The 17,542-nt window shown below is 37.2% G+C and overlaps 1 protein-coding gene across 1 annotated transcript in view; it reads left to right on the top strand.

Moving 5' to 3' along the window:
• Positions 1-13,056, top strand: part of swap70a (switching B cell complex subunit SWAP70a) — a 20,519-nt gene extending 7,463 nt beyond the window's left edge. The window contains exons 5-12 of the mRNA XM_065261502.2: positions 159-305; positions 1,510-1,618; positions 1,695-1,876; positions 8,718-8,822; positions 8,922-9,088; positions 9,166-9,364; positions 12,291-12,387; positions 12,465-13,056. Coding sequence (XP_065117574.1) covers positions 159-305; positions 1,510-1,618; positions 1,695-1,876; positions 8,718-8,822; positions 8,922-9,088; positions 9,166-9,364; positions 12,291-12,387; positions 12,465-12,586 — 1,128 coding nt within the window. The 3' untranslated portion in view covers positions 12,587-13,056. The remainder of the gene's footprint in view (positions 1-158; positions 306-1,509; positions 1,619-1,694; positions 1,877-8,717; positions 8,823-8,921; positions 9,089-9,165; positions 9,365-12,290; positions 12,388-12,464) is intronic.
• Positions 13,057-17,542: the final 4,486 nt, after the last annotated feature.

Here is a 17,542-nt window from a genome sequence, read left to right on the forward strand (position 1 = left end):
GTCTATCTATCTATCTATCTATCTACTGTATCTATCTATCGTATCCATCTATCAATCGCATGTATCGTATCGTATCGTATCGTATCGATCTATCGTATCTATCTGGTTCCAAGGAAATGCTTTAAATTTGTAAAACTTTAAACTTTCTCATTATAAAGGGTTACATGGCGAAAAAAGGGCACAAAAGGAAAAATTGGACGGAAAGATGGTTTGAACTGCATCTAACATACATCTCATATTATGTGAATGAAGACCTAATAGAGCAGAAGGGATGTATTTTACTGGATCGTAACTGCTGCGTTGAGGTACAGTTATTTATTGTTACATTTACCTATTTGGGAGATATTTGGTTATTTTTATTTCTTTTTTTTTATCTTGAGTGACTAATAATGCTACATTAGAGCTATAAGGACATTGCCAGTGTCACAAAGCAACATCAAATGTCAACTAAAGCTGCTGAGAGCAGAACTGTTGAGAGAAGGTCTTTTTCTTTAATACATATTAAAAAAAAAAAACAATTGCTACTATTTCAGATTGATATAAAGAGATAACTATTAAGGCATTTTTATACAACGGTAATTTTGTGCTTCTTCAATCTGATTGGCTGAGAGCCTTTTCAGCAATGCAATATTCCCTCAGTATTATCAGTAGGTTGTACCCTAATAGTAAGGTGACCAGATGTCCCTGTTTTATGGGGACAGTCCTGTTTTTTTGATGTTTTGTCCTCCACAAACCCACAACAATAAAAAGATTAAAACATTTAAAAAGGTTTTGTTCCCGTTTTTGAATTCATAGATATACGATTTCAATGATATTTTGACTATGACCAAATTAGCACCGTCTATATGCCACTATACCAACTAGTTTTTAGCACACATCCTGATGGATATATGGTATTATAAGCAGTGTTGGGGAAAGTTACTTTTAAAAGTAATGCATTACAATATTAAGTTACTCCCAAAAAGTAACTAATTGCATTACTTTGTTGCTTTTCACGGAAAGTAATACTTACGTTACTTTTAAGTTACTTTTGCATTACTTTTTCTTACTTGGCTGAGGCTTGATCTCTTTAAGGCCTTGTAGGTGTTTTTATGACTAAGACGTTCTGCCTTCAGAAATGGCATATTTCATCGCAAAAATGTCAAGCTTTGGTCTGCCATCTCCGTTTCTGACTTAAAATCTTCCCGCTTAGGCATGCACGCATAGACTGTGTAATTCTACGTGACTATGTTCAGTTTAATTCAGTACATAATTTATTTTTATTTAAGAGAGTAACTCTCATTACTTTTTAAAAAAAGTAACTCAAATATTAATGTTTACATTTATAAAGTAACGCGTTACTTTACTCGTTACTTTAAAAAAGTAATATTATTACGTAATGCTCGTTACTTGTTATGCGTTACCCCCAACACTGCTTATAACCGCTCTTGCACTCTTAAAAATAAAAAAAATAATAAACTTGGTTTCATAAATTGAGCTTTATTTTGACAGTCTGCTCTGTCTTTTCAGTCCCTACCAGAAAAGGATGGAAAGAAAAACCTCTTTCTTATAAGATGTGTCGAAAAAAGTTTTGAGATCAATGCACCAGACAAAAAGACTAAACAGGAGTGGATTCAAGGTATAACACGCGTACCGGTTACATACCAAAAGCCAAACAGCTGGAGGTTTACTGTGTTTTGATTTGTTTGTTTTAGCCATCCAGGACTGCATCGTCCGCATAAGGCAGGGCCTTTCCTCCGCACCCCGAGAGTCCAGACAGAGACGCAAAGAGGAAAGAAACAGAATGAGAGCTGAACAGGAAGCCATGGAGAGCCGACTGAGACAACTGCAGCTCGCCAATGAGACCAAACAGGCTAAACTGGAGGCCATGAGTAAGGTACTGCTGCCTTCCTTTGGGTCATTCATCCTTCTGTTGCTATACCTGCCCGTATGAAAATGAATCATAGTTTAATTATAGTAAAATGTTGTAACCATGTTTTTGCCATTTGTAAAACCATGGTTAAACGAGTAAACTTAACCCAGCATAGATTTATTTATAATCAGTGTTGGGGGTAACACATTACAATTAACGTGCATTACGTAATAATATTACTTTTCTGGAGTAACGAGTAAAGTAAAGCATTACTTTATAAATGTACACATTAATATTTGAGTTACTTTTTTAAAAAGTTTAAGTAATTAGATGTAAAAAAACAATTTTCTGTATTAAACTGAACGTATTAACAGTTTCAGTAAGAAATGGAGATTTTTGTGATGGAAATATACAATTGCTAAATGCAGAACTTCTCAGTCATAAAAAACAACTGGAAAATAAGAAAAGTAACGCAAAAGTAACTTAAAAGTAACGTAAGCATTACTTTCCATGAAAAGTAACTAAGTAACGCAATTAGTTACTTTTTGGGGGAGTAACTCAATGTTGTAATGCATTATTTTTAAAAGTAACTTTCCCCAATACTGTTTATTATAACCAAGGCTTTGAACCGGTTCACGGAACGAAAACCAGAAACTTTTGATGTTTTGCAAGGAACAGAAACGAAACCAGAAACTTTCCAAAAATATATGTTCCGAAACAGAAAGTTTTTTTAAATAATGGTTACCGGTTAATACCGTTATTTTTTTCCGTTCTTTGACAAGATTTTTGTCTTATATGACTCGGTAAACTTCACTTCCAGTCGTCGTTCACTCATCGGAGAAATGAGAAGCTTGCCACCATCTAGTAGCCTACTCAAGCCCAAGTCTCTAATGCTCAATCATAAGAGGTTAATATTGTAGGCTACCAAGTATCTCAAGATGTTTGTTTTTAATACTAATTAGTGGACTAATTACAGATCACGACCCACACTTCGGCTCGCATGCGATTTCGCGGAATAATACGCAAATTTAAATAGGGTGAAAGTTGATAATTTGCATGTGTTTTAAAGGTTTGCGAATATTAACACTTAAGTGATTTTAAACAATTTAACCACAAAAATCCGCTTAAGTGTGCAATTTTCTGTATGCACAGACGCATATGCGGTTGAATGTGTCCGGTCCAACTTCGCCCTTCAAAGATAAGAACTCTTGATGTATAAACTTGAGAGAGAGACACTACTGTGTATCATACCGTAATCCATTAAAATACATTTGACGAATAAAACACTAAAAAACAACATAATTTTAAAAAACAAGTGAAATTTAAAGGACAAGTTCAGTATTTTACCCTTAAAGCCCTGTTTTCAGATGAAATAGAACGGTTTTTACTGAAATTTCGACAGATCTTGTATCACCTCCCACCTCTATAATGGGTTTAATGGTGCACTGGAACAATCCTTTCTAAAATGCATTAAACTTTCATTTACAAAGACGTGAAACTCACCGAGTGGTCAGGGGTTTTCCCTGATATGCTCACACAAAAATCGCTGCAAAAGATGCTTTCCAACAGGTTTTATCGTAGTTTTATCCAACTCCATTGACTTGTTGTGATGTGCTGTGAGGTACGGTATTACTCCGCGCCGGGAACTTTGTTTTTATACTTGCAATTGGCAAAGGTGGATTATCGCCACCAACTGGGCTGGAGTGTCTATTATTCAAGCTCTCAATGGAAGAATATACGGGTGTGAGGCGTTTAAAAAAATAGGTCCACAAGTTTACAACGAATGCTAAAACAGCTGTTGGAAAGCATCGATTGCAGCGATTTTTGTGTGAGCATATCAGTGAACACCCCTGACCACTCGGTGAGTTTAACGTCTTTGTAAACGAAAGTTTAATGCATTTTAGGAAGGATTGTTCCAGTGCACCTATACAGTCATTGTAGAGGTGAGAGGTGAAAAACAAACACCCGAAAATTCTCGGGGCAGCCGCATATGTCGAAATTTCGGTCAAAACCGTTCTATTTCATCATAAACAATATGAAAACAGCGCTTTAAGTGTAAAATACAGAACTTGTCCTTTAAGTTTAATCTCCATAAAAGTTTTACAGACAGCCCAAATTTTTCCTAGTTTTGGCCTAAACGTCTGGCGGTGTTTAGAGACGTCTTTAAAAAGCAAAATTACTTGCTGGGCAGGGATGGTCCCTGTAAAATTCAATGTCAAGTGGTCACAAGAAATGTTTCAATACACATTAATACCAGGTGCTAAGGTAAATCTATCACATCCAAATACTTGCATCCACATCATTTGACCAGAAATAAACAAATACAGTGGCCTTCTGAGAGGTTTTAATGGTTTTAGTAATGTGTTGCTAGTAAGATGTTTTTCCTCTACTGACAGTTTCCTTTTTTGGTTTTATGTCATTCACTTTCATTGTGTCTGTTAAACACAGTAATGTTAACAGTAGTCTGTAGAGAAAAGCTGTCTGAGGTTTCACATCCACTGTTCATTTGACTGAAATCATTAAAGGGATAGTTCGGCCAAAAACGATATTAAACCCATGATTTACTCACCCCCAAGCTGTCCGAGTTGCATATGTCCATCGTTTTTCAGACAAACACATTTTCGGATATTTTAGAAAATATTTTAGATCTTTCTGTTCATTAAATGTAATGTCACGGGGTCCAGCAATAGTCCACGACCTTCAAGTCCAAAAAAGTGCGTCCATCCTTCACAAATTAAATCCAAACGGCTCCAGGATGATAAACAAAGGTCTTCTGTGGGTAATCCGTGCGGTGTTGTTGTAGAAATATCCATATTTAAAATGTTATTAACGTTATAAACTACCTTCCGGTAGCGCCGCCATCTTGGAGTGATCCGCATTCAGGATGAGAGCTTACGCAGCGTACAGAGTTTCTCTGCTGCTGCTCTGTGCCCCCACCCTCCGAATTTGTCATACGTCACTAAGAAAAGTGCGTACACTACGCTAATACTCTCTCCTGAGTCTAAGATGGCGGCGCTACCGGAAGGTAGTTTATAACGTTAATAACATTTTAAATATGGATATTTCTACAACAACACCGCACGGATTACCCACAGAAGACCTTTGTTTATCATCCTGGAGCCGTTTGGATTTAATTTGTGAAGGATGGACGCACTTTTTTAGACTTGAAGGTCGTGGACTATTGCTGGACCCCGTGACATTACATTTAATGAACAGAAAGATCTAAAATATTTTCTAAAATATCCGAAAATGTGTTTGTCTGAAAAACGATGGACATATTCAACTCGGACAGCTTGGGGGTGAGTAAATCATGGGTTTAATATCGTTTTTGGCCGAACTATCCCTTTAATGAGTTTTTTATTTTAAACTTACGACCCCTGTTCTTCCATGCACTAAAATTCACAGATCTCACTGAAGTATTTAAAATGATAAATGTGTATTTTTTACATAACGTTATTTTTTATATCTCCAAATGCAAATGTACTTCTGGACACCTGCAGAAACAGAACTCCTGTGCAGTGAAGCACACTTCCCGTATATGACTGCTATTTAAGTTACCACTTCCCGTTTAATGTCTGGTATCTCAAAAGGTTATAGTTATTTTCTTGAGGCATGTCTCATCAGTGATTCCATAACAAGTAAATATAGTTTTTCCTTTATATAAGAAGACTACAAAGTTATATCCTGTCTTTTGATTTCTGACATGATCTTCAATGTTACAATATAAAGATTACATTTACATTTGGTAAAAAGCATTTAAAAGTGCAATCAAGGAGTTTTAGCAGCATCTAGTGGGGAGATTGTGAATTGCAACCAATGGCTCAGTGCAAAGGTCACCCATCCTTTTCGAAATGCATAGTGAAGCTACGGTAGCCGCCACAGGACAAACACGTCATTGTCTGAGACAACGTAGTGACAAAATGTGAGCTCTGTAGAGCAGTTTGTCCATTTAGGGCTACTGTAGAAACGGCGACTTCCATGTAAGGGGACCCGCGGTGTATGTAGATAAAAACGGCTCATTCTAAGGTATTACATCAATTTTCTATAAGATTTAGGTCAGGTGATTGACTGGGCCATTCAAGCAACTTGATTTTCTTTCTTTGCAACCCCTTCATTGTTTCCTTGGCCCTGTGTTTGTCCAACCTCTTTTCATTTTCAGTTTTTGGTAGATTTTTATCCAGAATGTTCCAGTACATTTGTCCATTCATTCTGCCTTCAATAATATGAAGTCCAGTACACCTTGCTGATAAGCAGCCCCAAACCATGATGCTTCCACCCCCAAACTTAACTGTTGGTATGGTGTTTTTTGGAGTGGTGGGAAGTGCCATTTCTTCTTCAAACATGGTGTGTAGTTCAATTTTGCTTTCATCTGACCATACTATAGTCTCCCAATAATCCACAGGCTTCTCCAAATGCTCTTTTGCAAACTTAAACCGAGCCTCAACATACTTTTTGTTCAGCAATGGAGTCTTGCGTGGTGAGCGTGCATGGATGCCATGGCAGCTCAGTGCATTGCTTATAGTTTTCTTTAAAACAACATTACCTGCTGATGCAAGGTCATCCTGAAGTTCTGCCCGAATGGTTCTTGGCTCTTGGAGAACCCTCCTGATTATTCTTTGGACTTCTTGGACAGGGATCTTACAAGGAGCACCTGATCGTGGCCGGTTTATGGTGAAGTGATGCTCTTTCCATTTCCGGATAATGGTGTCCACAGTGCTCACAGGAACATTCAACATTCTGGAAATGCTTCAACGATAAGATTACGAAGATCTTGAGAGAGTTCTTTGCTGTTACCCATCATGAGGTCTTTCCTGGGTAATGAGAAGCCTTTATAGGCCATCAATTAGGACTAAAGCAGCTGATATCAGTTAGTACTGATAGGGGGTAGGGTTTTTCTCTGAATACTTACAGATTTCAGGTGATCTCCTGGCTTTCTATGTCATTGTGCACCTTGTTCTCTTTATGGGCCCTATTTTAACGATCTGAAACGCAAGTGCGAAGCGCAACTCGCAAGTGAGTTTGTGGGAGGATCTTGGGCGCTGTTGCTATTTTCCCGGCGGGAGAAATAACTCTTGCGCCGGGCGCAAATCAATAAGGGGTTGGTCTGAAGTAGGTTCATTATTCATAGGTGTGGTTTGGGTGTAACGTCAAATAAACCAATCAGAACGCTATCCAACATTCCCTTTGAATGCAAGGGCGCAAGTTTCCATGGCGGGTTGCTATTATTATGACGGATTTACCAGGCGCACGCCAGGAGCGGTTTACAGCCGAGGAGACCGACGTTCTTGTAAGAGCAGTCAAAGACAGAGAAGTTATTTTGTATGGGGATAGGAGAAACCCGCCCAAATCAGCGTTGGTTAAACAGGCGTGAGAGGAAATAGCCACAGTCTCATCAGCTGGCATATCCTTGCGCCAAGCGCTACAATGATGTTAGGAGACGGGGGAATCCCAAGCTTGCCAGCATAAATCGGGCACGCCGTGTAACGGGAGGTGGATCTGCCTCTACACAGACACCAGCAGAGGACATCGCTGCGTCCACCCTCACCGCTGAAAGGGTTTGGGGGCTTTGAAATCGGACCCAAGAAACGCAAGCAAGGTCCAACCCCAAAGTACTCTTACAAATCAAGTTCATATACATTAAGGTTTCTTATGAAAACATTTTAATTATTATTTACATAAAATAAACGTAACACAGCCACACAACAAACTTATTATTATTAACTTATGAAAATATTTTAATCGTTATTTGCATGATAATTTTTTAACGCAGCCACACAATAAATAAAAACTATCACCACAATGCTCACCACTATGATTCCCCTTATCTCGTGTATTAATATTTTTTTGTGTAACAATTTATGATTTGCAAAAATAACTGTTGCGTCTGTGTAGATTAGATGCAAAGTGTATGCGCATTGTACATTATGGTCAAGCATGCGCCCTTAAAATAGCATAATGAACAACGCGCCACTGACTTTAAACTTTTTTTTCTGGTCAGTGGCGCAATTGTTTTTTGAAACTGCAAAATAGCATCAGGGATGGTTTGCGCCGGAACACGCCTCTTTTTTGCGCTGAACCGCCCAGGGAGCGCAAGTTCATTCCCTAGTTTGCCGACGTGCGTCTGTGAGGGAAAAACCAGCTGTGCGCCGGTGCAAAATACGAATGATACATGCGTCACTGACAAAGTCAATTGCGCTGGGTGCAAGATAGGGCCCTATGTGTTCAATACTTATTCCCGGTGTCATTTCACGTTATTTATTATGACTCAACTTGTATACTTAAATGTTCGGATTTCTTTGTATGATTTCAATATTTGGCTTGATGGCTACATCTGGTGGAAATTTTGTGACAATTAGAAATCCCCTTACTGATAAAAATGCTAATGTGTCAAATATTTATTTCCCCCGCTGTATATAATATAATATTTTTTTTTTGTGCTAATTTTGCAACTGGATATGAAGAGAGACAACTATAAATTCATTTTACACATCCAAGTTAAGGCTCTGTCCTTGTCAAAATTCTTTGTAAGGGTGCAATAGCACATTTTTTTTTACATTTATACATTTAACAGATGATTTTATTCAAAATTACTTACAGTGCATTACACTGTGTACCGATTTGATCAGTGTGTGTTTCCCCATGGGATCGAAACCCATGACCTCTGTGCTGCTCTACCAGTTAAGATACAAATTTTACAGATGAGATCAATTTTGTGCTAACAAACAGTTTGTCACAGCTGTTTAACCTTAGCTGAACCTGAACATTCCTTTAACATTAAGCATTGAATAAAGACTAGCTGTTATGTCATGCTTTTATATGTTTGCCCAAAACAGACAAAGAGTCTTGTGTTTGTGTGTGGTCTCAGAATCTACAGGAAGTTGCGGTGAAGGATGTCGTGGAAGAACAGAGAATTCAGACCCAAACCGACTTACTACGCCAATACAAAAGAGAACTGGAAAAGGAGAAACTGGTAACCAGCCCAAGCCCCTATCTATATACACAAACCCTATTATGTTCAGACTAAATGGCTACAGATGTACACAGAACGATGCTCTTTGTTGCACATCAGGCTCGAAGGCAGATGGAGGAGCAGGTGGTGGAAAAGTCCAATGAACTGGAGCAGCACTGGCAACGGCTGCAGGAACTGGAAGAAATGTACGTTCAACTGAAAGAAGCTCTGGAGGACGAGAGGCAGGCCAAACAGGACGAAGAAGCACTGCGCAAACGGCAGGCCAGGTAAACGCATGCAGACGCACATGCACTTCTGCCATGCAGGTGCGCAGCCAATGCAGAACGTGTCTGTTTTCTTGCAGGCTGCTGCAGGAGGAGGCAAACAAAAGACAAGAGCTCGAGCAGATTTACCAGCAGCAGATGACCATTTTGTCTCAGTCCCAAAAAGAGAAAGAGGAGCTGGAGAAGGAGCGGTCAGAGAAGGAGCGGGCACTGCAGGCTGCAAGGGAGCAGCTGGAGAGCCTGGAAAAACAGAGGCAGGGAGCGCAGGAGGAATACAAGGTATATTGAGCCCATATTGGTCGTCATTCTGATATTAATTACCATTAGTTAACATCACGGGCATACATTTAATCTACAATTGTACTGGTAAGGATATGAGTAGTACACAGAGAAAAGTCTAATATTCTCCTGAGACCCAGCAATAAATTTTTGTCCTCTGTAGTGGACATGAGTTTCAAAGTCAAGCACAATTTATTCAACCTATTTGAATCCTCCTGTCCTGTCAAGAGGACATCATGGGCTTTCTAGTAATACCATATTTGTGTTGATATATTTGTACAGAGCACACAAAGAAGTCAAAATGCTACATCAAATATCAGCTTGGATCAAATGTCTCATTTAAAACTCATAACCTTTAATTGCACGTTGTGGTGAAAATAAAATTGAAAACAAAAATGAATATTAAAATAAAATAAATGTAAAAATGTAATCAAATGGCAAAAACACTGAATCAAGATTGATGTAATTCCGAACATTAAAGTCCTGTTGTCCATTATAGTGGACATGTCATAAAATATAAAAAATAAAAAATGTGTTTTTTTTATTTTTTCCTGGATCTCAGAAGGATATTATTCTAAATAGCTATTTTGCAATGTTTTTAAAGTGGTTTACAATCAAGCCACCAATGAAATTTAAATCTAAATTTAAATGTAATGACTGTTAGCTATAGGCAGTGTTGGGTAAGTTAGTAATTAATTACTAGTTACTTATAACATCTTCAGTCATGTACTTAGATTACTGAACAAATTATTCTCTCCAAAAAGTATTTAATTACTCATTACTAATTACTTTCTAAATCCTATTTAGTAAACGATACAAAGATAGGCTTGAAACGGCTGGAATAATCATATAAAAGTAGACCAATTATTCTGATCACTAACGTCCAATTCTCACTATTAACTAACTATTAACTACTTTTGTCTCAATATACTCCTAAATTACAGCTTATTAATACTTAGTAAAGTAGTTGTTAAGTTTAAGTATTGGTAGGTATTGCGTAGGATTATGAATGTAGAATAAGGTTTTGCAAAATTAGGCATTAATATGTACTTTTTAACTATTAATAAAGAGTCAATATCTCAGCAATATTCATGCTATAACCAACCAGTTATTAGGAAGAATGGGAAACTACAATAGAGTAGTAACCATTACTTACAATTATTCTTATTACTGTAACTCCCCAAAGTATTTAAAGTGAGAAGGATACAAAAAAAAACATGCATTTTGATGTGAGACTTTAAACTTTGATGTTGAATCCACTATTGTATTACATATAATTATTCTACCGTCTATTTACAGTATTTAGTTCAATTACATCAGAAGTAACTGTAATTAAATTACCGGAAAAATGAGAGTAAAAACTTTAAGGAAAAAGTGATTAAATTACAGTAACTTATTACTTAGTAACTAGTTACACCCAACACTGGCTATAGGCTAGGTAATGTTATAATTGCTGACATAGCGGACTCTTGAAAAATACATAGGTTTACAAACACAATTATTTAAATTAGATATATCTTTATATTATTTAATACACATTGCTTTAAATTATAATTTTAGGGGGTACAACCCTTAGATGGGGGGACCTGTCCCCCCAACCCCCCTGGAATTTATCGTTCATATAGTTAACATGAACTAACAATGAACAAAACTACTACAGCATTTATTATTCCTAGTTTATGTTCAGCATTTACAAAAACCTTTTCTTTACCAAAAATGTTAACGGTTAACATAGTTAAATGCACAATAAACTAATGTGACATTAACTAACATGAACAAAGATGAATAAATGTTGTTAGTGTAATTAATGCTGGTAGTGAAATAAATAAATTGCAAAAAATATATATATATTAAAAAATAAAATATATAAAATGAATACAGTAAATAAACACTAATTTCCTGCTTGTTCAGTTTTGTTTTTGCTTCTGTTCTGATAATATAAAACTAGAAAAAGTTCATACTAAAAAAAAATTTATACAAATATTGATAGACCAACCTGTTCATATTGCTCTCACTACTGCAAACACAAGTGCATCTGTCTCTCTCTCTCTGTGTGTGTGTGTAAAATGACATTTTGGAATTGGCAACCAATGTAGGCAAGAAATTACTCTCTTACTTGGACTACAGCAAACACACGGATTGTAGGCAACACTTTACTTCCTCCGCCTGTTGACATTGACACCACCTCAGCTGTGCATTATTTTCAAATAATTCAACAGACCGGAGTGAATTATTTTGCTTATACCACAGTTATTACACCATAAGACATTGTTCAGGTGTTTGTTCAGGTGATGCGGCCCATCGTCCTTACATAAACCTAGACTTATTATACATTTGTATTAGCTTATGCATTTACTAATGTTAAAGGGATAGTTCACCAAAAAAAGAAAATTCTGTCGTCATTTACCTACCCTCATGTTTTTACAAACCTGTATAAATTTCTTTGTCCTGATGGACACGAAGGAAGATATTTTTTAGGAATGTTTGTAAAATGAAAATTCTGTGATCACAACCAAACCAATCAGAGGCCCCACTGACTTCTATTGGATAAAAGAATAATGGAAGCCAATGGGGCCTCTGATTGGTTTGGTTAAGATGACAGAATTTTAACTTTTGGGTGAACTATGCCTTTAAAAAATAGAACCTCATTATATACATTTTATTCCCCAGTCTATTTTTGTTTCATTATATTTAATTCCACACTGTAAAAATGGCTGTAATTATGCAGATGGTTGCCAGTAACTTACTGTAGAAGATAAAGACTGAAAATGTTTCATGTTCATTTAACTTTGAACAAATTGTTGCCAGTAAATAACATAAATGTAAAATCTACAGTAAGTTACTGGCAGCTAGTTGCCAGGAATTAAATATTGTATATTTTAGAAAAAAGGTTTTAGATTTAAATGACTACGTTTTGCTTTTTCAGGCAGTTGCAAAGAAACTGGAGCGGGCATCGAATATGACAAAGAAATGTAAACACAGAGTCAACGAAAGTGAGGGTCTCCTTCGGATCATTCAACCAGGTGAATATGTGTAACTCTTCAGTTAGTAAAAAAAATCACCAGATCGCTGTCTTAAACATATTTCATATACTTTTCAGGCGGCAAGGCACCCGGTAACATGACCAACTGGGGAATGGCAGCTTTCACTCAATCAGAACTGTTTCAGTTAGAGAAGAACTGGCAGGAGAACAAGAACAGACCAGACGATGGACAACAATAACTCCTGATGTGAACATTCATTTAACCATACAACAACCAAACGCCATAATTGTACCATTTAAAACAAATGAATGCATTTATAAAGTGCAACTTCAATTTTGCTGTGAAACATTTAGAATTGTTTTGTTATATGTGTGTAACTGGAACTGATGTCAGTGTGATAATGTACGGCTATATTTATTGCAAGGCAACAGTGATGTTATCTTTGTAGTGCTGTAAAAACTTAATGGTACATACAGTATATTCATATATGGTTGTGTCCACTAGATGTCCTAGTTGATACACATAAATTTGTCAGAGGATCAAATCATAACCATTTGAAAAACGCAGGTATGCAGTTCTGTTCTCTGATCAGCATCATACGCACCACTGATACATAACTGTGTGCAATTCATTGTCAACATTGCTTTTTAAACCTAACTTCAGTCAGTTTGGAATACAGCACACCTATAAAATACAGGACAAATGCTACATTTGTGGTTGGTGTGATCATTTATCTTTAAATGAATCTACATCCAGAATAGCTAGGTTAAGGTCCAGAAACTGAGAAATAATCTGTAAGTCTGATCTATGAATTCTGTGGCTTTTACTGAATTGAAATATTACTGCACCTTTAACCTATAACCCTGAATGAGCACTGGCCTTTCTATTGGTTAAGCATGAAACAGTTTTAATACCATCTAGCTTATACGGTAGGTTTATTTTATTTTTATACATTTTCTAGTTAACACACATACTACTGCATATACAGCCAAAACCCAGTTTATTCTGTGTTATTTTAGTTATAGTTATTTGTTGTAAGTTGTTTTTATTTTACCTCATTTCAGTCATGTGACCTTTTACGTCATGCCGCCATCTTGAGGACCTACCGAGTACCAGTAGGCTACTGACAAGCATTGGCTACCTTGCTACGATTTACGGATTTCTTATCTTTTACCGTCTATGATTCTTACGAATACAGTAAAGGACTACGAAAGACAACATGTCGCATCTCGACTGTCATGAACATAAACGCTACTTTAAAAAAATATATATGTTGATTAGGATGTGATGCCTACTCGATCCCTGATGCGTTCTTCCAGCCGCTGTCCGCTGCTACCGAACTACCCCTATTTTACAACACTAAGGCGGCGCGACACAACATGAAACTTTGCTCGAAGTATCACCTGGATCTCTACACATGAAAGCGAGCATTGAGAACATTGTTTGTGTACACAGAGTTTACTAAAAATAAAGGTTTTGTACAACTGACTTTGGCTGTTATGGTGTCCGCTCGTCATCTCTGCCAGACGTAAATAATCGATTTCCGAACGCGAATGAATGAATCTCATATGAGGCTCCTTTTTCAACTAGAAGGTCAATATTGTTTTTCACTTGCGACAAAACAACGAATTATCCGTGATTTTTTATGGAACTATGCTTTAGGAGATATCAATCTTTACTCTCCTCACTCCTTACGTCGCAATTGGAGATCGATACATCTTGACTGGGAAGAAGGCGGCAGCGGGCGCCAAATCATCCAAAGTCAGTTGTTCAAAACCTTCTTTTTATTTAACTCTGTGTTCACAAACAATGTTCTCAATGCTCGAGTTCACGTGTAGAGACACAGGCGATACTTCGAGCAAAATATGATGTTGTGTTGAGCCTTCTTAGTGTTGTTAAAACAGCGATATTGATGCTCACAGCATATTGAAGGCATAGCTTCTAGTTCTTTTGCTACCACTTCAGGTCCTCAAAATGGCGGAAGACAAGTGAGTGATGTCAGCTGATATTCTGTCCCTTACTTCCCCCCTTATTTTCTGGTCAATGTCTCTAGTTTATTGAATCAAAACTAACAAATCAGTTGATGAACTTCCCTCGAACTTAGTCCTGAAATGACACTCCTGACATGCATGCAGACAAACAAACATTTCATAAACCCTATTCCCAAAAAACATGTCCTTACAGCCAAGACCAGGCACACATTACACACAAAAGTGTCAAAACAAGCAGGTCTAACATGATGTCATGTCTGTTTCTGGAACGAGGCAGAAAAACAAGCTCGCATGCATCTTTGTCCTGTACAGTAGTTGTGCTATAGATGCAGAGACTGATGAATTATCAGACTTTATGATCTGTGGGCTCTAACAAAACAAACGATAGACGCCGAAGCCTTGATATCTCAGGCACGCTAAGGAGTGCATCGATGCAAACGAAATGTTTGGGGAGGGAACAGTTCATTCGTAGGGCAACTGTACAGGGCCAGAGATGATATGGATAACAGGCATGCTAGTTTCACTTGTGTCAGGTTTTTTGCATGATATAGACACAATATAGAAAACACACACACACACACACATTATTTTAGCAAAGATGATTGGGTCCCAACAGTATTCAACATTTCTCTAAAATTTTGCAGTTTCTTATGAAAAACGTGATGATGACTAAAACATAACCAAAATCATCAACGATAGACACGTGAAATTTTTCTTCACATGTTGGGTTTCGAAACCAACACTTCAACTTGGGACCCCCTTTTACTGGGACGTGCAAAGTGGATTCAAATTCAGATTGTTTTCCAAAATTGACTTGATGAGCTCATTGTTTCATGCTTGTCTTGGTATAAGGGTGGATGTTACGGTCCACAACAATGCAGGCTTAATGATGTCAGCACTTGAGTCTTCACAGATGAATGGAAACAAGTGGGCCAGTGAAAGCCAACTGTCTGCTGAAACAGGACAGATGGAAAGAGTTCTTCATGGCACCGCATATTAACCTTGGAGGCTCTTGCTCAACGCTTAATAAATTAATAGGTTGTACTTGGACTACATTACGATCCTTTCACGTGTCCCAAACAATGGCATGTCTATGATTTTAATAGGGTAAAAAAATAAACTGGCACAGTAAAACTAAATCTTTTTTTGTAAAATTAAACAGTAATAAATTGTTCCCGGAGACAATCAAAACATGTTGGAAAAGAGAATACACAGAGTTGTACAACAAGTAATAGGCATGACATGATGGTTTTCATAGACATAGAAAATATAGTTTAGGGCAAGTTGTTTCTTTTTCATTGGCTCAAGTTATAAAATATATACGTAAACCATTACCCTATTTTTTATTTGGATAAAGAAAAACATTTCTTTACCATTGAGCTATACATGAGGGTTCCCACATTGTAGATAACTTTACATTCAAGGACCTTTCAAGGACTTTCCAGGTCTAATATCCTTAAATTCAAGGACTAAATGTGGGGACACATTTCAAGTGAGAGCAAGGTTACATCGTGTTACCTTTAAAGATACATTGTTACAGTTCCCTTTTGAGGGAACTCGCGCTGCGTCACTGTGGTGACACTTTGGGGACACCTCCAGGGGTAAGTGCGCCTGAATGTGTATATCAAATTCAACCAATGGTGAGGCTTAACGACAAAGACAGGGTGACACGGGAGCCAGGAAGTATATCGCTATCTAAAATATTGCCAAAGACGGCGTTACAGGGACGCAGGAAGTATGACAAGGGAGACGCAGCGTCTCGTTCCCTTCTTAGGAAACAACAGTTACATACGTAACCCTAAACGTTTTCATGTGTCAAACACAACTATGCAAAAAAGCCTTTTGGTATGAATCAACATTCACATACAGAAGATATAAACATTTAAAGAGAACAGTTTAGCACATGTGCTTAAAAAGTCTAACATTTTTATGATATTATCCTACACTACGCAGGGAATATGGATTTTTTTCCTGAAAACTTCTTGCATAAAATCAATTCAAGCACTTTCAATGACCTGTATCTATGTATGTATATTTTCAAAAACTTCCCCAGATTCACAAATTTTCAAGGAATTCAAAAACCTGTGGGAACCCTGTAAACAGCTCTGAATAAATATTTGAAATCTCCCAAATTGTAGCAATCTCTGGGAATAAACATGTCTTATACTTTCACTATTATATATATACTATCTTTTAAAACAGTACATACTGTAGTAGTGTCCTGTTAGTGCATAGTGTAAGTAGGCGAATAGGGACACTATTAATAAACTGATGAGTTGAATCAGGTGTGAATCACTGTGATTCCGTTTCGGTAACAGGAAGTGGAATGAATGTGACCTATCTTTAGGACAGATGTGCTCCTCATACCAATGCATTCTGCATGCGGCCTACATGTAATCCCCAATCTGCATGCTGTTTTCACACTTGCATTGTTAACATTACTGATTTTTTTAGTCATCAAGCATTTGAACATCTGCTCCGCTTGCTTGTTGCCAATAAGAATCTGAAGTATTTCAGACAGACAAATGAACAATGAATAAACACATGTGGCCAATGCATGGACATTGTAAAAGCTTATAATGTTTCGACATATTCATATGAAATGTTGTAACTTGTATTGAAAGAGCATTTACTGTAGGAAGGCGGATATACAGTATTTTAGTCCTTAAAAGACAAACTATAATTATTTTAAAGCGTAAATTACTGAAAAAAAAAAAATTCCAAAGTTGTTCCATATCTGTATAAATTAAAAGGGACAGTCCACTTGTTTGGAAAATATGCTAATTTTTCAGCCCCCTAGAGTTAAACATTTGATTTGTATCGTTTTGGAATCCATTCAGCCGATCTCCGGGTGTGGCGGTTCCACTTTTAGCATAGCTTAGCATAATCCATTGAATCTGATTAGACCATTAGCATCGCGCTAACAAAATAACCAAAGAGTTTTGATATTTTTCTATTTAAAACTTGACTCTTCTGTAGTTACATTGTGTGCTAAGACCGACGGAAAATTAAAAGTTGCGATTTTCTAGCAGATATGGCTAGGAACTATAATCTCAATTTGCCGTGATAATATGGCTGCAGTAGGCACAATGATATTACGCAGCGCCTGAAAATAGTCCCCTGCAATTGAAAGTAATCAAGTGGACTATTTTCGGGCAGTGCCTAATATCACCACGCTTCCTGCGGCCATGTTACAGCAGCAA

The sequence above is a fragment of the Paramisgurnus dabryanus genome, chromosome 2 (assembly GCF_030506205.2).
Source record: "Paramisgurnus dabryanus chromosome 2, PD_genome_1.1, whole genome shotgun sequence".
In the NCBI taxonomy this organism is placed as follows: domain Eukaryota; kingdom Metazoa; phylum Chordata; class Actinopteri; order Cypriniformes; family Cobitidae; genus Paramisgurnus; species Paramisgurnus dabryanus.